This window comes from Hypanus sabinus, chromosome 22, assembly GCF_030144855.1.
Source record: "Hypanus sabinus isolate sHypSab1 chromosome 22, sHypSab1.hap1, whole genome shotgun sequence".
NCBI lineage: Eukaryota > Metazoa > Chordata > Chondrichthyes > Myliobatiformes > Dasyatidae > Hypanus > Hypanus sabinus.
The window spans coordinates 40,357,490-40,380,251 of NC_082727.1; the positions used below are offsets into that span (position 1 = coordinate 40,357,490).

The window sequence follows — 22,762 nt, forward strand, 5'->3', positions numbered from 1 at the left end:
ACCATTCAATAGCTTTCTTCAACATTTGATAAGCCAGTAAATGCAGACTGTAGAACAAAATCAAGTACTTAGCTTAAAAAAAAACAAACGCTAGAAAAGAAACAAAAAAAAAATAAATATAAAGTTACACCTTTAACAAAATACACCTAGAGAACTGAAATATGAAAGGTATAAGATGCAAAGCAGAGCTCTGCTTCACTAAGACAAATACTCAGTTTTTAATATATGAAGCTATACTACAAGCTCATAGTCACTTAACTTTAACTTAAACTGTAAGAATGTTCCTTTTAAATAAGATTAATAAATTTCTAGGATGATATTCAGTCACTTCCCAAAATATACATTAAAAAAACTATCATTATGCTTCCCTCTGTTTATAGTCAAAATTGCTCAAAATCAGGAGCTAACTTCACAATCACAGCTCTTCAGAAGTTATGTTGACTTGACCGGTTTGCTGCTGGGTGCCAATTAGCTACTATTTGATGGACAGCTTTCCAAATGTATTTACAATAAGTTGATGTCAAAGTTGCTGGCATGAAAATCTGGTCAATGATCTTCAATTTAGAACAAAGCTTAAAATCTTACTTTTGGAGTAGGGGTGGCTGACGTGTAGGTGTAGGGTGAGTTCTTGGTCTAGTTGCTTCAAGATTATGCCCCAAGAATTGGTCAACGAAAATGTGTTCAATGGCCATTTTATTAGGTACACCTGTACACCTTGCTAATGCAAATATCTAGTCAGTCAACTCTAAGTATAAAAGCATGCAGACATTGTAAAGAGGTTCTGTTGTTCAGTCCATACATCAGAATGGAGAGGAAATGAGACCTAAGTGACTTTGACCATGGAATGACTGGGGTCAGATGGGTCGGTGTGACTTTCTCAGAAATTGATCTCCTGAATTTAGAGGAATGGTACAAAAAAAAAGTTATTTAGTAAATGACAGTTCTGTGGGTGAAAATGCCTTGTTAATGAGAGAGGTCAGAGGAGAATAGCCATGCTGGTTCAAGCTGACAGGAAGGTGATAGTAACTCAAATAACAGTGAAATGCAGAAGAACATCTCTGAACGCACAATACAACAAACCTTGAAGTGGATGGACTGTAGCAGCAGAAGATCAGAAACATAAAGAAATGTACTCAGTCATCACTTTATTTGGTACCTCTTGTACCTAATTGAGACCACTGAGTGTATAGCCCAGTCGGACAGATGCACAAGCCTGTAGAACTCCAGCCAACAATTTGCAGCTAGCTCTTTACCGCTTGAGTTAGCTTTATGGAGTAGGAATTCTGTGTCAATGAAAGATTTAGAAAGCATTGTATTTCATCGCGATCATTTGCATAGCAGTTAACAGGCCTTTTACTGAAGTGAGGATACACTGTTGCTAGTTGTTATCTCAAGGAGATGTGCACTTATTGCATTGAGTAAAGGATCAGTTAGCAGAATTTTCACTAACCTTACCAGGGAAGTAAATGCAGAGTCTGGGAACTTACCTATAAATAATGCAGAATGGGGTTGCATAGCAGAGCAAACCACATTCCGGTTATCAGATTAGTTAATCTAATCTTTAGTAGAGTTAATATCTAGTTAACTCCCCAGCAAAAAGAGCATCCTGCTTACAACCCTATAAGGATTACGTTTATAGAATCAAATGCCCAAATCAGATAATGCCCATCCTTCACATTATTCTCATCCTTAAATGCTCACAGTAATGGGGTGATCCTCCGCAAAGGATATGTAAGCAGGAGCTGCTGTAGACTGCAGTATAAGTCTGATGAGTATTGAACTTCTCTTGCCTTTGCATCATTGAAGATGGAGCTTAATGGCTCTGGATGGTGCCCTAGGAAGGATGGGTAGAGCAGAGGAGAATAACTTTGCGAAGATGATATTTACATACTTATACCGCCTCCCCTTCAAAATAAGGGTAGAATAGGTCATTTTTCATTGCGAATAGGGCACAAGTTTCCTCCTAGTCTTGTTGCATACAGAAGCTGAACTATGATACAGATCAGCCACAACAGTCTGGAATGATGCTGGGACAGGTGTTGTGTGGGTCTGTTTGGAGCTTTGAATGTGATAATCTGCCTGAATGACTGACATCCTGAAGCATTTACATCCACTGTAGTGCTGTGAGAAGATGGTGAAGAAACATTTCAACTCCTGCGTGAGGAGCAACTTGAATCCACTCAGTTTGCCTCCTGTCACAACAGCTCAACAGCAGATGCCATTTCATTAGCTCTTCACTTATCCGGCTGTGTGCTGCCACAACTACAACCTCTTACTTAATGTTAGCAAGACCAAGGAGCTGTTACTGACTACAGGAGGACGAAACCAGTCCATGAGCCAGCCCTCATCGGGGGGATCAGGAGTGGAGAGAGTCAGCAACTTTAATTCCTTGCTGCTGTCATTTCAGAGGATCTATCCTGGGTCCAGCATGTTTGTGCTATTACCAAGAAGGCATGGCAGCGCATCTACTTTCTGAGAAGCTTGCGAAGATCCTGCATGTCATCTAAAACTTTGACAAACTTCTATAGGTACGTGATGGAGAATATACCGAATGTTTGCATCACAGCCTAGTTTGGAAATAACAATGGAAAAGCCTACAAAAAGAAGGGGATACAGCACGCCCCACCATTAAGTGCATCTACACGGAGCGCTGTTGCAGGGAAGCAGCATCCATCATTGAGGAGCCCCACCACCTTGGCCGTGCTCTTTTCTTGCTACTGCCGAAAGGAAAAAGGTACAGGAGCTTTGAATCCCACACCAGCAGATTCAGGAACAGTTATTACCCCTCAACCATCGGGCTCTTGAACCAGAGTGGATAAGCTCACTCGCCACAATGCTGAACAGATTCCACAACATATGGACTCACTCTCAAGGTCTCTACGATTCATGTTCACAATATTTTTCATTTGTTTATGTGTTTATTATTATTTTGCTGCTGCTTTTTTGTTCTTGCATATTAGTTGTTTGTCCATCTTTGTTGTGCAGTTTTGTTTTATTGATTCTGTTGTGTTTGTATTTACTGTGAATGTTCATAAAAAAATGAATCTCAGTATATGATATATATGTACAATAATAAATTTACTTTGAACTTTGAACTGAGGCATTCCTCACTGGAGGTTAAGGTAGGAGCATACTTTCAAGTAAACTTTGTGATAAGATGGTGCCATTGGTAACTTTGCATGCAGCTCTGATAGGAATCATCAGATATTCCCATTTATGACTACTGCAGCTAAAATCCATGGTCACTGCCGTGGGTACTTCAATAAGCTGCATTGTTTTAAGATGTCTAAAAAATGTATCGCTACTCTAAATTGACCAATCTCAAACGGCAGACTCTGGTTGCGAGTGCAGTTCCCCTTTTAAAAAAAGCAAAAGCGGGGATGCTGCAGCAATGCAAAAGAACAATTCAAATGCAGGGCCTTCACACTTCTGCTCCGAACTATCCCGCTGGACCTCAGAGTAAGATTGCTGTATAAGAGGGATATCAGGGACTGTTGGCTACCTTGCTTCACAGAAACATGGCTATCCTTTGCCATTTTGGATGCAGCGCTGCAGCTCAATGGCTTCACCATTCTCCGTAAAGAAAGGATAGCTCAGTCTCTTAAAGGCATAGGAGGTGGAGTATGCTTTATGATTTAACTCATCATGGTACACAAACATGGCAGTTCTGCCTCAGTCCTGCTCACCTGACCTGGAACATATAGCAGTCAAATGCTGTCCATTTTACCTGCCATGGGAGTTTTCTGCCATCATCCTGGTAGCACTGTACATTCTACCTCAGGCAGACAGTGGAGGATCTGAGCAACATAACAGGCACAAAACTCTGTACCCTGATGCCTTCCCTCTAATTACAGGAGATTTCAACCAGGTCAGCTTGAGGATGTCTCCGAACAACTACCACCAACATACCACCTATAGAATTAGAGGAGCCAACACGTATGACCGCTGTTATACCACCGTCAAGCACACTTACTGTGCAGTGCCACTCCCACACTTTGGCAAGTCTGATTGTCTGGCTGCACTTCTACTTCCAGCACATGGGCAGAGAACAGCAGCTATGACCAAGACGGTACAGTCAAGGCCAGTGGAAGAGTGCTTACAGGACTGTTTTGCGTCAGTGGATTGGACAATATTTAAGGATTCATCTTTGAGTCTGAATGAATATGCCACAGTTGCCATTGACTTCATCAAGACCTGTGTGGATGAAACTGTGCCTTAGAAAACATACCGGGCATACCCAAATCAAAAGCTATGGATAAAACCAGGAAATTCCTAGTATCTAAGGGCTAAAACAGTGGCATTCAAGACCGGAGATTCAGAATTATACAAGTAGTCCAGTTACAACCTACAGGAGGCTACTTTTAGTGTGAAAGAAGAATTCAATTGAGGTTACAGATGGAATCAGATGCACATCAGCTCCAGCAGGATTTGCAGGCCATTACTTCCTACAAAGCAAAGCCTGATATGAATGTCTTTTTTTGCATGCTTTGAAAGAGAGAATAAAACTAAGACTATTGGAATCTCTGTAGCTGTGGGAGACTGATGATGTCCTTAAACACTTCTGCCAATTGGTTAGTACAAGTTTTCAGAGCCCTACAAGGAACACCATCAGGGCTTGATGCCATGCGAGTGTTCACCCTCTTGAAAGATGTTCTGACACTGTTGTTCTGAGACAGAGATCTCAGACTCTGCAGATCAGAAATAATATCTCCTCCTCACTGACAATCAACACTGTTGCTCCTCAACAATGCATGCTTAACCCACAGCTCTGCACTACAGCTATGACAGTGTGGCTAGTGTCACCAATAAATTTCCCAACAGTACACCTATTGTTGGCAGAACGATGGTGATGAGGAGGCATATAGGAGCAGGATGGATTCGCTGGTTGGGAGATGTCACAGCAACAATCTTGCACTCAACCTCAGTAAGACCAAAGAATTGATTGTGGATCAGGAAAGGGAATCAAGGAAATGCACACTAGTCCTCATTGAAGGATCAGAAGTGGAAAGGGTGAGCAGTTTCAAGTTCCTGGGTGTCAACATCTGAGGATCTATCCTGGGTCAAATGTATTGATGGAATTACAAAGAAGTCACAACAATGACTATATATCATTAGGAGTTTGTGGAGAACGGGTAAGTCACCAAAAATGCTCATGAATTTCTACAGATATACTGTGGAGAGCATTGTAACTGGTTGCATTGCCATCTGGTATTGGGGGTGGGGGGGGCCACTGCACAGGAACAGAAAAAGCTGCAGAAAGTTGTAAACTCAGCCAGCTCCATCATCATGGACAATAGCCTTCCCAGCATTGAGGGCACCTTCTAAAGGTGATGCCTCAAAAAGCTGGCATCCATTATTAAGGACGCCCATCATCACCCAGGACAAGCCCTCTTCTCATTGCTATCAGGGAAAGGATACTGAAGCATGAAGACACACTCTCAACATTTCAGGAACAACTTCATCCCCTCAGCCATCAGATTTCTGAATAAATAAGGAACACACGAACACTACCTCAGTATTTTCTCTCTCTTCATTGCACTACCTATTTAATTCATTTTTGTATATACTTATTGTAATTTATAGTTTGCATTACTATGTATTGCAATGTTCTGCTTCTGCAAAACAAATTTCCTGACATGCTGGTGATATTAAACCTGATTCTGATTCTAGTGATGTTGTTTTCAAAAGTGTGTGTGTTATGCCTCTCCTTCTGGGCTATCTTGCATATTTCTATATGGAGGAATTTCTTTAGCCAGAGGGTGGTGAATCTCTGGATTTCACAGCCACAGATCCTGTGGAGCCCAAGTCATTTGGTATATCTTACGTAGAAGTTAATAGGTTCTTGATCAGTAAGGGTGTCAAAGGTTATGAGGATAAGGCAGCAGAATGCAGTTAAGAGTGATAATAAACCAGTCATGATTGAATGGCAAAGCAGACTCGATGGGGCAAGTTCTAATTCTGCTCCTATGCCTTGAGTACATGTGGCATCTGACCTGAAGCTCCCACTCAAAGAGTGCACAATCATTAAGATAACCATGAAAGCTCCATTTTAAGGTGGTTGCCAAATACCAGGGCATTAGTGGTCTTTAATAAATGTGTCTACAGTGAAGTGGAGCCACTTTCATGAGTAGTTTTCAGCACAGAATTCAGTAGATTGCAAGTATTACACTTGTCTGGAGTGGCCTCTAAATGCTGCAGCCAGGGAACTGGCAACATTGTGGAAATTTAGTTTGTATTCTCTTGAACCAGCATCATGTGCCAGAAACAAAAGAGCACGAGCAATGATGTTGAGTGTGTGTGAGAGTGTTGGGTGGTGCATGAAATTAACATGACTGGAAATGGCTGCTTAAACTTTGGAACACAAAAGCACAATCCAGTAAATCATGGGACAAGTTGCAATGACGAATTAACCTGCCTGGTACATCATTGGATTGTGGAAAGAAAACAGAACACCTGGGCAAAGCTCACATTTCTCATGGGGAGGACATATGGAAATTCCTTACAGAATGGTGCCAGAATTGAACTCTGGACTTCACAACGTCCTGGGCTGTAATAACCTGGCAATGGCTGCTGTGGTGCCATTTATCAGTTTAAAAGTGGTGGGTGTTGGGGACCTTGGGGTGAGTCCTGGATTGTAGTGCAGAGTCTCCTTTATCACATAGGTAAATAGAGTCAGCTAGGTTGGCTGTCTGTATCTGCAAAAGGCTGGTGAAGATGGGCAGTGGGTTTCCTCCAGGGTGATCCGACTCATAAAGTTTTACTGTTTCCAATGTTGTTGATCCTCTTTGGAGTAGATTGTATTTATAACATTACTCAGTTGGCAAATGATATTTAACAGTGGCATATTAACACTGCTAAAGTTTTAATTTTGATTAATATCTGTTACCTAGGCTGCTTATCTGCAATTGTCCCTGCCATTTAGATTCCAAAGGTCTGTTTTCTACTTTCACTTGAAAAGAAGAGAGTTTGACATTTTGCATTGCCTGTAGACATATAGCTGTCAACACAATTAAGAGAGATGATTTTAAAACTGTCACTGCCTGGACATTTTCAGATTACACCTGGCCCTAACTGTTGCCAATAATCAGTCCCACGCCAGCTTCCATCTAGATAAGGTGATTCTGCCTTCCAGGCAAAAAGCGAAGTGGGACTAGATGGTGATAACAGTGCTTCTTGTTTCTTTCTTGTTTAATTTGGCTTCCTTGACTTCACTCCCTACAGGTGTATAACACAGCACTGGAGGATGTCCCTGAATTCAAAGGGCTGACTGATTTCTGCCAGACATTTAAACTCTACAGGGGCAAATCTGAGGATGATGAAGACCCATCAGTTGTAGGTGAATTTAAGGTGGGCCTTTTTCTTTAAACTAATGTGGTTTCATTATCAAATTTTTTAAAAATGTTTGTGAATATAATTCACCTTGCATGTATCAGGATGAAAGTCTAACTCTTGAAATTGTATTCAGCCAAAAAAAAATCCAGTTTATCTGTCCTTAAATGGTTCCATGCTCTCTTTTCAACTAGTCCAAAGGGTTTGAAAATACATATTGCTTGTCTGCAGACATTCTTAATAATTTAACAAGCAATATCCCTTAAGGTTAGTATAGGAGTTGTACTGTCTGTCATATGTAGTTATGAGCTGTATCTTTTAAGCAGGCATGCAGTTAAAACGACCATTCTGCTGAAGTGCTCTTGCACCAAAAACTTTGGAGAAAAGTAATGGCAGAGATGCTGCCTGACCTCAAGCATTCCTCAAGATGTTCCTCAAGCAGTTTTCTTTGCACTGCATTACAGCATCTGCAGTCTTTCTACCTCCTAGATAGTAGACAGGCCCATTATTAGAATTCCTGACATTCCCTTCTATAGCATAGCCAAGACTGCAGAGCTTCCAAGCCAAGCTGATACTTATGGACAAGGCAGTATTAATTAGGTAACACAGTCTCTGAGTTGAAGAAGAAATCAATAATATTCCTGGTCTGTGGCTACATTTTCTGTGTGGCCTTTTCTCCAGGTTCACAGTAGCCACATTAAGAAACTGGAAAAATGCTTTTCTTAATCTTTTATTAATTTCTAACCCTTTCGGAAGGGTTTAAGACTGGGGGGAGCAGATTTAACTGGGGGTATAAAAGTAAGTTTTTCCCATGGTGGCTGGTGGTTTTAATGGAATGAGCTGAAAGCGGAAGCAGTAGAGGTGGGTCCAATTATATTTAAAAGACATTGGGATAGATAAATGAACAGGAAAAGTTTAGAGGGATATGGGCCAAATGCAGGCAAATGGGACTAGCTTAGGAGGCATCTTGGTTGACATGGATAATTTGGGCCAAAGGACCTGTTACTGTACTTTACATGTCTGACTCTACTGGCCTGACCTGCAAAGATTTGGCTTGTGGAACAGTGGTGTGTTTGTAGGTAAGTACTCCTAAGTCAGTAAGGGAGGATTCCTTGAGACATAAAAAAAAATTGCAAACAAATAATTTCACGTAGTTCAGATGTTGGAAACTATTGCAGATCCTAGAAATCTGAAATAAAATATGATTGAATATTCAATGTTGGACAGCATGGACAGAGAAAGAGTGAAGCCTATTCATTGGAGCTGGGGTTATCAAAACCCTAACTCTGTGCTATCTGACCCAGACGTATCTAAGGTATGGCACATGCCCTGGGTGCCACTTGAAGGGGGCTCCACTGAGCAGTTTCTATTAAAGTCAGGCAAACCATCCTCAGATAGTGAAAAAACAATTTTCTTCAGATGTATGATCTGTCTTTGATTTTCACGGGTGAGAAGCACTAGAATGGCCTTATTTCAGAGCATTGTGTAAGAAGACCATGAAACGTTTCTTCACATAGAAGGAAAGTGGAGCTGAAGGACAGAAAAGATGAAAGTTGGAGGTGGAGGAGGCCAAGAAGTCGAGCAAGTTCTTCATGCCCTTCTTTGAAAAGCCCAGAACAAGTAGTTGGACACGTTCCATGGAGTCGCCTGCACCTGCTACAAGTTTGTTAGAATCTGAAGGTGGATCAAGTACAAATGCGTCACAAGCCGAGGAGGAAGTGAAGTCAGATAAATCTGAGTATGATGAGATTAAGAGTGAGGCTGCCATATAGAACGTGGACGTGACAGGAGGGGAAGATGATGGTGGTGGTGGTGATGTCGAGTTTATTGACGAGGTTTTACCTGACGAGATTGAACCTGACGACACTGAACCTGGTGAACTGGATGGTATCAAAGAGCCTCGAACCGTCATGCCAGCAGTGATTGAACAGCACAACATTGGACTTTTGAAATTCGATAAGGATACTGGAAAAGCAATTCTGCCTGATGTGTTGAGAACAGAAATAATAAAGCTGAGTTTGAAGTATTTCCAGAACAGTGAGGGTCCTTTCCTACCAACAAATAACCGCTTAGTGAGCAAAACTTGGTTCAAGAGGAAATTGGGAAATGGTCATGGTGAGGAAGTGACTCGCTCATGACTAGTCTATTACCCGTCTAAAAAGTCTGCATTTTGTATCTGTTGTCTTCTCTATTTCCAGTCAGACCATCAATCCTCATTGGAGCAGGAAAGTGGATTCAACCAGTGGAAAGCACCTGAAAGGATTAGTGTTCATGAAAATGCCAAGAATCATCGGGAATGCTTCACACAGTGGAAAGGAATGGAAAGAAATTTAGCTGGAAACAGAGGAGTTATTGACGTGGTATTTCAGTCACAGATTGAGAAGGAAAAATCAAAGTGGCTTGATATGTTGACAAGAATCCTTCCCTGCATAAAATTCCTTGTGACTCAGAACCTTGCTTTGCGAGGAGACTGGGAGTCAGTTCAGCTAGACAATGACTCCAAGATGAGAAATTTCCTTGGCTTACTGAAACTACTGGCCATCTTTGACCCTGCCATAAAAGAACACATCACTCATTTGGAAAGTCATCCTGGATCCATGTCTTATCTTTCATCAGGTGTCCAGAATGAATTCATCCACATGATGGCATCCACTGAGGGCCAGAGTTTACTGAGAAGCATTCGTAAAGCCAAGTACTATGGTCTCATGTTGGACTCGACTCCTGATCAGGCACACCATGATCAGATGTCAGAAGTAGTCAGGTATCTGGAAGTTGATTTTGAGAGGAAAACTGTCCGTGTTAGAGAGTCCTTCCTTGGCTTTATCCAGATAAACCAGAAGGATATTGAGAGCTTGGTTGAAGACATCTTGAAACAGCTAGAGAAGGACGAAATGGAACTACAAGATTGTCAGTCACAGTGCTATGTTAACGCTGCTGTGATGGCTGGACACAGAAGTGGTGTTGATCAAAGAATAAGTGAGAAAAATAATCTGGCAGTGTTTGTGAATTGCAACAATCACTCACTCAACTTGGTGGGTGTACATGCAGCCAAACCGGATGAAATGATGGTCATGTTTTTTGGAACCATCAAAGCTCTCTGTGTTTTTCTCTCGCTCAAAAACTCTGTGCCTGGTGTTGTTAAGTTGGAGTCCGAATCCAGGTGGAGTGCAAGGGCAGAAGCAGTGAAGCCCATCAACAAGTACCTTGAGGAGATACTTCAAGTTCTCCAGGACATGATAGACAATGAAAATGAGACCAGTGAAACAAGAAGTGATGCAAAGCAGCTGTACAACCGCATGTTGAGTTACAATTTTCTGATTTTGCTAGGGTTTTGGAACAAAGTTCTCATTCGCATTGACCGTATTCAAAAGAGGCTGCAGGATCCTAGCATGAACTTCCATGATGCTGCCCTGGATTTGAAAGCCCTCCGAGATCATTTTTACGATGAAAGATAAGTGTTGGTCAGTGAGTCACTCGAAGAAGGAGTTGGTCTCTGTCAAGAATGGAATATAGAAGTTGAAAGACGTCAGAACAAAAGAAACGAATGGCTGATGAGAACTCAAGAGACACTGGGTTAACAGCTAAGGAGGAAATGGAAAGAGTCATGAAGGGAACACTCGACCGCCTTAACAGAGAAATGGATGAAAGGTTCACTTATTTGCATGACACTGATGCCAAGTTTGGGTTCCTTCTTGATGTATTATGGTGCCGACAGTAATGACCTAAAGAAGAAGGGCGAAAATTTGGGTGAATTGTACAGCTCTGATGTTGATGGACAGCAGCTAAGTGAAGAAATTTTGGATTGCAGAATGTTTCTATCAAGGCGGGTCAACATGAAAATATCAAGACCTGAAGAGCTTCTTGAATTTACTGTTCCGTATGGAGATGAGAGCATCTTCCCCAATCTTCACATTGCTATTCAGATAATGCTAACCATCACAGTTTCCATCGCCCGCTGTGAGGGATCATTCAGCAAGTTAAAACTAATACTTTCATATTTGAGAGCCTCCATGGGTCAAGGCAGACTCTGTGATCTTGCTCTGCTGAGTGTAGAAAGAGAAGAAACTGAAAACGCTGACTTTGATCACATCATAGACCAATTTGCATCAGTGAAAGCAAGGAAGGTGCAGTTATAATTTTCATGTAGTGGCTTAATTTGTTAATTAAAAGATTAACGAGCTTGATTTGTATTTTTGAGCTGATATTATGGTAAAGTTATCTAAAAGATGGGTGTCAGATGTTTGGACGGGGGTGCAATTTCAATGCTTGCCATGAGCGCTATTTTCCGTAGATACGCCCCTGGACTGACCTGAGTATTTCTCTATGATAGTTCCTTCAAGCTAGTTTGTGTAAGCACCATCCTGACCTGAATCTCACGCAAAAATAATTGGCGAACACTGAAATTGTCCTTAATTTATTCCAGTGAATTATTTACCTGTCCAGCGATGTTGAGCGTTCATGTCTTTTGCTTATATTTTCTAGGGTTCCTTCAAAATTTATCCTTTAAGTGATGATCCCAATGTTAAAATGCCTTCACGCCAATTCATCGAGCTGCCTGATAGTGGAATTCAAGAATGTTTGGTGCGAATTTATATTGTAAGAGCCATTGACTTGCAACCAAAAGATAGTAACGGCAAGGTAAGAAACTTGAATGTGGCATATATTTCATTTGCATTGAATCTGCTGGCATCAAGTAATTTCCAGAGGATTATCACTGGATTAGGAGGGTATGTGGGTGGTAGTAGCCTTTATCTCACTGCAGTTTTTTTAATCTACTTTTACAAGATTAGGTTGAAAATCTGTTGTTCAAGTGCACATTGTTTTAATTTATGTACCTGATCTCTGCACACCAGTCTGCATGATAAAATGGGACCAGATACCTGAAGGCAGTAGGAGATGGTAGCCAAACATCACACACCCATCTGACCCCTCAAACCCCACTTCTCAAATTTCCCCTTAAAGAATTTTATTGGTTTAGACAAGATATTGTGGATTTCTGACTCCTGATCTGAGCAAGTAAATGGGCTACATAACATATTAACATTTCTTTCAATTCCTTTAATCCTTTCTTAGCATCTAATCACAAGGGCTGAGTTCTGTCCATTGTTTCGGCAATGTACCTTCCTGTTGATAGCCAGCCAGTAACCAAAATAATCAGGAGGCCAGGGACTGTTCTTGACCTCTTTTCTTCCACCTTCCTTTTATTCCAAAGCCCTGGAATCACAAATTGGTCTTCATTGCCACTACCTCACTGGTCTAGATATATTACGATGCTTAGTTCCAGTTTTGAACAGGAGCTCTATTTATAAAATCAAATATCACTCGGCCAAACTGATTTAAAATGTTTTTTGGGTATTTTGTTCCCAACACATAGTTCTGTTACACATATGCCTTTGTTTTCTTTACTGGAAACCTTTACAAAGCAAGCTGACTTGAGCTTTGAGAAGTTTGTGTCTAGATCAGGAAAGAATGGGGGTGGGGAGAATAAAGCCAAGGCAAACCAACTTGACCTTGAAAATGCAACAGTAGTTTTTCAATGACTAATAAGTTTAAATTGCAGGAATTAATGTTTCTAGGCCACTTTCCTGTAACAAAGACTCTGATCCCTACATGTAGGTGTTTTGGTTGTCAATTACCCAAAAACTCTTACAATATTTCTTTTGTATTTTGTGTTTCAGATACCAGAAGCAGATTTTCACCAAGATCTAGCATGTTCATACTTAGAAATTTAAATATAAATAAGAAAATTGTGGCTTTATTTTTAGTTTAGTTTCTGGATGCAGGTTCTGGTGGTATAGCCAGCTGGTAGAAACTAGAGAGATTGAATGGATGTTCCTTTCTTCTTCCTTGACTACCTGATTAATTTTACCTAAATAACAATATTTCCCTTTTGCTAAATTTATTGCATTAATTTTCCCCTAAAAAAACATTTTTCTTTCAGTGTGACCCTTATGTGAAGATCAGCTTGGGAAAAAAAACAATAGAAGATAGAGACAATTATATTCCTAACACTTTGAGCCCAGTGTATGGCAGGTAATGCATAATATATGTTGAATGTTCAGTGCATATTCTGATAAAGAATGTCAATAGAAGTAACCTTAGCTTGGGTTAAATGGACATCTTTAGATGTAATAGTTTTTTCTTCCATATATTAATTGCATGATCTTAAGTGGTTCATGTTTTTCTTTTGTCCACACAACCCTCTACAGAAACATAAACTATAAGTAGCCATTCCTTCATTATTTGTCCAAATAGCCATTCATTCATTGATTCATTCATTTGATTCTTACTGGTTGTTAATCTGCTGGTATACTGCAGTTGAATTGCATGAGAACCTGTTAGTGGTTTTAAAACCAATACTCTGCCAGTCCTTTTCACCAGTCAGCAGGACTAAGGATGTGTGATGGGGAGAGTATTCAATCATGCCCCAAATTAATTAAAAAACATAAGCAGATGTGAAGTGGACTTCACTCTGCAAACAAGACTTTCAAAAATAGTTTCGAAATGGGGCCAAGCATGGAATGCATTACTCCGTGAGCTTTCACCTGTTGCTTAACAGACAGTAATGTTTTATGGGACACTAGTGAAACTGCTTTTCTATAAATTATAGCCTTAGTCGATTTAAAAACACCTAAGTGGGTAGACTATGCCTCAATTTAATGTTGCATCTGAAAGGCAATGCTGGTGGCAGTGCAAGACAGAATTATCTACCTGGATTTTTCTCGTGGTTCTGGAGTCAGGCTTAACTCTACACCTATGGCTCCTGGAGATGAGAGAATGATTACAAAGCCAAAAATAACCTTGAGAGTCAAAAGTAAAACAGCAAGTACTTGTGGGTACAATGAATGGAGCACCAGTTAAAATAAAAACTGGGTGCTGGACTAAAATTACTTAATCAGACCATAAGCTACATTCCGAATCGAATCAATTTATTGTTATATATGCCTGGGTGCAATGTAATTCTGTGCTCCTGTGAATCTCAGTAAACAGCGTACATGGTAGTAATTAATACAATAATCTGGGTCTTGTACTAGTTCGCCATTCTTGATTGGAATTCCCACAGCAGTAGTAAGTCCTATTTGTCTCCATAAGTTTATAAAGTCATGAACAACTCTGAAAATATATCAAGGGTCTGTGTGGTTATTAGCTGACTTTCCTTCTACATGCCTACAGACTACAGTCAAAGCTTTCAGTTCTGCCTGTTGTGCAGAGATACTGGGAGACATGCTTCCTGAGGCCATCACTTAATTTTCTGTGACGACAGTTCAACCAGCCGTTCGAATTCCTCTCTCAATGGTTGAGGAGCCATCATCGTACAGAGCCAGATATGGATTTCATAAAGACCCATGATAATTTGATTATCATGACTTCATGATAATTTGCATCATCTTGGCATGTTATTGTTCTTGCACAGGCACGATGGTCATAGTCTTCCATGTCCACTGACAATAATGTAGACGGATTTGCTGGACTTGACCATTGGATAATGATATTACGTGCTTCAAGAACAGTGGATCACTTGGACCAGTGAGCAATTGTCACTTGAGAGGCCCTGTTCTTAGTCAGTAGAGTGTGAACTGAATGTGGACATCGAACATTTAAAGCCTGATGTTAGAAACAGTCACGACTGCTAGGTAAAGTGCTTGCACTGCTCATAGACATGTACCCCATCCTAAGGCTACATTGTCCAGTTTGGCAGAGTAATAACCAACAGGACACTGCTGATCTCCATGTTGTTGAGTTATAACTGCCGTCCTGTCGCACACTTCTAGTTGGCATACAGGGTGAATGGTCTTCCTGTATCATTGATTCCCAATGCAGGTGCAGTACTTAGTATCACCTTTGAACTTTGAATAGCCTCCATCTGTTCTTCATTAAGAGCTAAGGGGTTGTTGGAGTGCTTGCTGCCTTTCGGCAGATGATTTTGAGCAATTTCAGCATGTGAATTGACCCATGCTCTGTGTAGTTGCACAAAACCCAGAGATGATTAAAGTTACCGGATTGTTGTAGGTGGTTTTGCTGATTTAATGTTCTTTGCAGAATCTTCAGTGATTTCCCATTTGTCCTGGAAAATTTTCTGTCCCAAGTAAATCACATCCTCTTGTTGCAATCATGCTTTGTCCAAATTTTCTTTGTATCCCTTGAGGGCTAAATAATCGAGCAGGCAGAGTACATCGCATACGTGCTGATCTGCAATCTCAAAGGCAATTAGGATGTCGCCTACATATAGTATGAGGTTTGAGTCAGTGCTTGGAAGTCCCCTTTAGATGTTATCTCAAGGCCATATGTTAGTAGGACTATTGTGAAGTCCCTGTGGTAGCCTCATCAACTAATATTGTTGGCCATCAACTGTAACAACCAGCTATGGTTGACATTCAGGCAATAGTGGTACCGGCCAGAAATCATTGGCCAAATTGACTGTAAACTACTTATGTGATGGATTCAGGGTGTTGAATATAGGTAATGGACCTGCTACCAGAGGAGTTAACTTGTCAATTCTGTAATCCACAATCAGTCTGCAAGTGCTATTCACTGCCTTGCCAGGTCAGGTTGGATGCTTTGAGGGACTGTGTATTTTGACAAGAATTCCTCGCTCCTCCAGCTTATAGGAGGTTTGATGCCTCCTATAGATGTTCTGCTTAGAAAATATTGCTTGGTATTAAATGGCATCTTCCCCATAAACTTGACCAGACCCATTTCTGGTAGGTCACAGTCATTTTTGTCTTGTGACTGGTTAATTCAGATTTTTTCAACCATGTGAGATTCCAGATAATTTTACCCTTCATAAATTCAAAAGAGGAATTTAAATTCAATAAGGCATTCATTCCAAGAAGAGGTTGCGCAATTGCTCCCACCCCGAATTGCGTTTCTAATGGGTGAGGACCAAATTCAACTGGTCTGCTTTTGATTAACTCAGTTCTGTGTCCTCCAGCACCACAAGCATGACTTTGGGTGCTCGTCAATGGCACATTGCATTTTTGAGCAATAGCTTCCATTATGCGTCCTAGTTCTGCTCCTGTATTCAGTAAGAATTCAGCAGCTTCATATTCTATTAGTAGATTAACAAATAAGCCATCTGATTTTTTGCTCTTGCTCTGCCACTGCAGATAAAGGCTGCAGGACCAGGCCTGGTCATTCTTGAAACTTTGACAGCATCTCCATTATATTTGCAATGTAGCCTGAAGTTATGGCATCCAGTCAATGTTTTCCTTCCCTTCTGAGGTAGGGGGTTGAGCTTGCTGTTGAGGTTATGGTTGTCCTTGTGGTGAAATTGATTTCTTATGCCAACACATCTAGCCCCGTGTCCTCATTTGAATATCCAGTTCAGCTTGTTCTGTTGGTTAGCAGATAGAGACTACTGAAGCATCTGTAGCAATCTTATTCCCACGCCTGTTGTTTGACAGCTTGTCCAGTTCATTGTAGGAAACAGCAGTTGCACGCCAATTTGCTTTTATTAGCTTTGCCATTTTGGCAACATCAATTTCAAACCATCCAGGAAAGATAACTTGAGAGGGCCATATATGGCATCTTCCGTAGTATTTTTGTTTATTCCTGGGACGCTTGAGTACCTGACCAAAAATGTCCTTCAGCGGTCTTCATATTCAACAACATCCTCTGAAGACTTTTGTTTGCAATCGACCACTTTCATCCAATCATTCTGATTTGGGGTTGTCCCTCCAACCACACCTTAATTGCTTCCCAACCAGCTGGTAAATTCTGTTTATCCTTTCCCATACTATTTTCAACTCATCGTGTTAGCTAGTTTATTTGCTGAGTTGTCAGAATTTTAGTTAAATTTGAATGCTAGCATATGGATACAATTTATATATGTTCTTAATTTGTTGAAGTTCAGCCCAAGTTTTTAAGCTCCTTTTTCTTTAGGATGTGGAATTCCTCTAGATTTATCGATTTCCCCCCCACCCCCACCCTCCCCCAGATCTGGTGGTGATGACAAACCTCCTGTTTTTTTTCATGCTCTCCATCATCAGGATTGTGTGTTTTCACCCTCTTAGTTTTTTACTGGGGCAAGTGTTGCCATGGCTGCCAGACCAGTTACATTTGGCCCTCCTTATCCATGGGGGATTGGTTCCTGGGCCCCCCGTGGATACCAAAAAACGTGGATGCTCAAGTCCTTTATTTAACCTGTCTCAGTGTGGTAGACTTTAGGACCCGGTGGAGCTCCGGACCTTATTTAACCTGTCTCAGTGTGGAGGAACTTAGGACTCGGCAGAACTCCGGACCTTACTTAACCTGCCTCAGTTCAGTGGACTTTAGGACCCGGTGGAGCTCCAGACCCGCCACCCGCAGTGTTTCTGTTCTGGAAAACAATCACGATTGAAAATAAAGTAGAAATAATAAGGCAATCGGAAAGAGGTGAAACTCCATCGGTCATTGGAAAAGCGTTAGGCTACAGTCAATGATTGGAACAATTTTAAAGGATAAAGTGAGAATAATGGAGCATGTGAAGGCCGTGCCCTAGTGAAAGCTTTAATTATTACTGAGCAACGCAGTGGTTTAATTATTGAAATACATATGTTTCTTAAGTGTTTTATATACATAGGTAAAATATGCACTATATACTAAGACAAATGTTTGACAAACTGACGCTAAATAATACCGGATGTACCTGTTTCGACTTAGAGAACTTCCGTTTTTTTATCGATTCCCAATCTACAGTAACCTATGCACGTCTTCCTGTAAACTTTAAATCATCTCTAGATTACTTATAATACCTAATACAATGTAAATGCTATGTAAATAGTTGTTATACTATATTGTTTAGGGAATAATGACAAGAAAAAAGTCTGTACATTCTCAAACAACAATTGCTGGAGAGAGAACTTCCGGGTTTTCCCGATCCGTGGTTGATTGAATCCACGGATAAGGAGGGACAACTGTACCTCATTATTGTCATCATCACTTTGAAGTTCCTTGAAGTTCTAATGGTGTCACTGTTTTGTGGGATTGGTCAGTGTTGGCTGTCTTTCAACATGATTGACATCACCATTAACACTGCCCACTGGGTTGGCCAAACCACCCACTGAAGGTCTTCCTGTTGCAGTGCGGATCCACCTCATTACACCTTGCAACTCTGAACAGAGCTCTTGACTACGGACAAACTTTGCCGTTAATGCAGAGATCTCTTTTCCTGCTGATTTATTATCTTTTTCATACTGCTCGTTTAACATATGTTTTTTTTTCTAAATCAGTGTATTTGCAATTCCGAGTGTTGATCTGCACTTGCAGCTCAATACATGCACACCTGTGCAGCTCTGTCCGAGCTGTGTTTTTAGTTCACAACCACATCTTTTTTGATTTTACAGCATATTGCTTGAACCTCACTTATAAACCAGTCCTCACTAAACTTGGTATTGATAGCACATTTCTTCCATATTTCTTTCCCAACAGTTCCAATTTAATGTGCATCACTTAAATAAGTACTTAAGATTTCAGTCAACTTTTCTCTCTCAGCTGGGAACTCAAGAAACTCACTAGTCTGTATCAAAGCTTTGGCCATTGTATTATTTTCAATCTTAAGGATTGCCCCACTGTGACTATAATATCAGGTTACAACCAAACAAACATCTTAAAAATCTTGTCAGCATCTTGTCCAACAACCCTCGTGACTCCATTGTGGCTAAAATATCAGACTCTAGGTTTCCAAACATTGATACCCTCTCCACACAGGATGTACAACCACAACTCTGCTCACCCATAAAATCCCTTTAAATGATGTACGAAGATGTTTATTCTTAGACAATTAAGAAATGGAGGAATGTCTTACTTCCCAGCTGGAACATCTTTTGTTAGTCCAGTCTTCAAGTAATTGACCCATATTTGGGCACCAAACTTGTTGGATTTCTGTTTAATTTCTGATCCTTGGGGTTCGTCAAGGAGTCAGGCATGATAAACAGTCTTAATTCTAAGATTCTGGTTTATTTTAGAGTACACAAAAACAAACAAATACCAAGAATAAAGATGGAACTTCTGAAAAATCTATCACTTTATAGATAAAATAAGAAAAATGCCTTAGATAGAGATACTAATTATTAGTCTGCATAACTGGAACAATTATATCATGCAGGTAATGTGCTAATACCTAGCCAATGAAAGCTGAGAAAGGTGATAAACTGTTAGTTTAGCTGCTATACTGCATTCTGCCAGTGAGTGTGAAACTACGTACATTTGTTAAAATGTACAAATCTTATAATAATTATTATTTTAAAAAGACAGTGGTTACCAATAGTCTAAAAACAACAGAATAATGCAAAGTATAATAAAATGAGGTACTGCAAAAACTAAAGAATAATTAAAGTGAAAATAATGGAAGAGGTAAAATTAAGGATTCACAAGTATGGTAAATGGGATGGGGGAGAAAAGTGATTGCTTCAGAAATCTGATAGCAGTGTGGAAGAACTGTTCTTGAGTTTAGTCATCTTATCATTCAAGCTCTTGTATTTTCTACAAGGAAGAACAGAGGAAGAAGAATGACCACTGTGGCAGGCATACTTGATATTGTTACACTTCCTGATGCAATCTAAGGTAGTTTACTATTTAGACTGTACCTTCTACACTGCCGGATTCGGCTCACCATAAAACATGATTCATGGTTGAGTGCTTCGATTTTTTTGGTAAAGGACAACATGGGCAAGAATGTAGTGAAATTGGGTTTATTTAGGGAACTTCCCAGAATTGGATCTAATGTTATGTACTCATGAAGAATATCCAGAATAGAACTTGGAGGATAGATTGATTATAGTTGAATTCACGAGGATGATACCAGGATTGAAAGGGTTAACATATGAGGAGTGTTTGGTGGTTTTGGCCTGTACTAGCTGAGTTTAGAAGAATGAGGGTGGAATCTCATTGAAGCCTATCAAATATTGAAGGACCCAGATAAAGTGGATGTGGAGAGGATGGTTCCTATAATGGGGGAGTCTTGGACCAGAAGGCACAGCGTCAGAGTAGAAGTATAGATATGAGTAGGAATTTCTTTAGCATGAAGGTGGTGATTGTGTGGAAATAATTGTCATGGGCAGCTGTGGAGGCCCATTCATTGGGTATATTTGAGGCAGAGATTAATTGGTTCTTGATGAATAAGGATGTTAAGGGTTACAGGGAGAAGGCATTGATCAGGTTCACCCATGCTGTCTGTCACTGGTGCAGTGCCATGAGCTAGTAGACAACCCTGGGCAGTACAATATGGAGAGCAAACTGTTGCCCACACAGTAGGCTCCCCCTCTCCACGCAACTGATGAATCCACAGTAACATCAGAGATCAATATAGTTTGGCACCAGCAGTGTTGCAGGAGTTGCCAGTGTTGAACACAATGTACAACTTCCTTAGGGAATCCAGCTCTGGATTTTTCCTCAGGGTTCACACCCGAAGTCTTTCCCATGAGTGTGTGTAGCCACAAGTCAGCGGAGGTTTAACATTAGTTTACCTTCCAGCTGAGCTGCCAACCATGGCTGGTGAGACCCATTTGCACAGAATTCAGAGGGATGAGAAGTGAGCCATGATGGAATGGTGGAGCAGACTCGATGGGCTGAACATCCAAATTCTGCTCCAATGTCTTTCAGTCCTATGGTGCTGTGTAAATGTGTCTTTGGTTCAAAGGACAGCATGGACAAGAACATGAAGCTGAGTCTCTTCTGTGAATTTCCCAGAAGTAAATTCAACTTGATGTGCTCAAAACAAATGTACAGAATAATACTTTAAGATTGTTTATAGTTGACTAAATGTAAGTTCAAATTGAAATCAGTTCTTGGAAACTCAAGGTGCATAACATGAATCAAATGGTCTGAATTCCGGTATGGATGCATCAGCAAGCCTTTATTTTGATTTTTCTGTATACTTGAAAGTTCATCACTGGTTGTTCTATCACTTCATGAATCAAATAATTACAAAAGTATTTATGTTATTTACTATACACATAGGAGTTGCATGCTACAACTGTAGGCTTGTTGGATTCACTGCATGGGGCTCCAACTCATTTAAGTATTATTTTTAATATATTTTTTGGGCAGTTTCATGACTTTTTGTGGGATATCCACTGGGTGTCAGTACTATATGGAACATATGTTTTCTTTGCCCAAATATGGTGAAATCCAAGTTCCAAATGTTAAAACGTTACCCTCCAAAAATAAATTCAATGAGTGGGGTGGAAAAAAATTATATTAATAAACCAAAATTCAACCATCTATTAAACTTGCAGTTTTAATAAAGTTGATATGGTAGTTTATATCAAAATGCTAGCTAAAGCAGGATTGGCATCAACCCTAAAAGGAGCAGCTGCTCTATCTGTGCTAAGCTGATTACTGCAATGACCTTGAAAACCTTAAAGGATCTCTCCCCATGAGATCGAATGAGTGCTTAGAAAGAAGGCTGCGTGGAGCGGAGGTAAATTCAGGGCAATGAAGAAGGGGTCCATAACAATCTTCTGTGTGTTTTTACCTGATTTGAGCAATGTTCCAAATGGTCCCACACCAGTCTAAGTTTTGATGCCATGATCAAAGCATTTGAGGTGTATTTCTGATGACAGCATGGATACCCAGTTAGCAATATTCATTAAAATATTTTCAAGAAGTTACATATCTTGGAGATCTTTTTCTCTCTTCCAGATTTAACTCTAGCTGTCCAATGCTTTATACATGGGAGAAGTGGGACATTTTCTTCCCAACTAAAAGCTAATTTTATCCCCCCTCCCATTTATTGTACCAGCATTAAAGCTAGGGCTTTACTCTTTGGAGAGAAGGAGGTTGAGAGGAGAGATGATAGAAGTATACAAGATATTAAGAGGAATAGATAGAGTGGATAGTCAGCACCTCTTCCCCAGGTCACCACTGCTCAATACAAGAGGGCATGGCTTTAAGGTAAGGGGAGGGAAGTTCAAGGGGGATACTAGAGGAAGGTTTTTTACTCAGAGAGTGGTTGGTGCATGGAAGGTACTGCCTGAGTCTGTAGTGGAGGCAGATACACTAGTGAAATTTAAGAGACTACTAGACAGGTATAAGGAGGAATTTAAGGTGGAGGGTTTTTTTGGGAGGTAGGGTTTAAGGGTCAGCACAACATTGTGGGCGAAAGGGCCTGTACAGTGCTGTACTATTCTATGTTCTGTGTAACTTTCAAGTGAAAAATACTGTGGTACTTTTTCTTCTGCATTGGATAGCTTGCAACAAAAGGAAATGTTGCTTTATATAAAATGGAGTGGCTTTGATATATAGCATTAATATGTTCTCTGACAGTGAAATTTGCTGTTTATTTGTTAGAACATGGGACAATCTTTCTCATATCTCTAGCTTGAACATAAAGGGGGAGTCCCTTATCAGTCCTATTGCAGTAACTCAACTCATCGTTGAGCAAGCATTAAACCCAATACTTCCCTCTGGCTGAACTAATTGAGGAATTCACGTTCCAACCAGTATTTTTGAA

The 22,762-nt window shown here is 40.4% G+C and overlaps 1 protein-coding gene across 5 annotated transcripts in view; it reads left to right on the forward strand.

Annotated features, from left to right (window-relative positions):
• LOC132379550 (myoferlin-like) overlaps nucleotides 1–22,762 on the forward strand; it is a 263,587-nt gene that overhangs the window by 143,423 nt on the left and 97,402 nt on the right. For all 5 annotated transcript variants that reach the window (XM_059947586.1, XM_059947583.1, XM_059947585.1 and 2 more), the window contains 3 exons: nucleotides 7,222–7,347; nucleotides 11,812–11,967; nucleotides 13,271–13,362. In XM_059947586.1, the coding sequence (XP_059803569.1) occupies nucleotides 7,222–7,347; nucleotides 11,812–11,967; nucleotides 13,271–13,362 (374 nt within the window). The remainder of the gene's footprint in view (nucleotides 1–7,221; nucleotides 7,348–11,811; nucleotides 11,968–13,270; nucleotides 13,363–22,762) is intronic.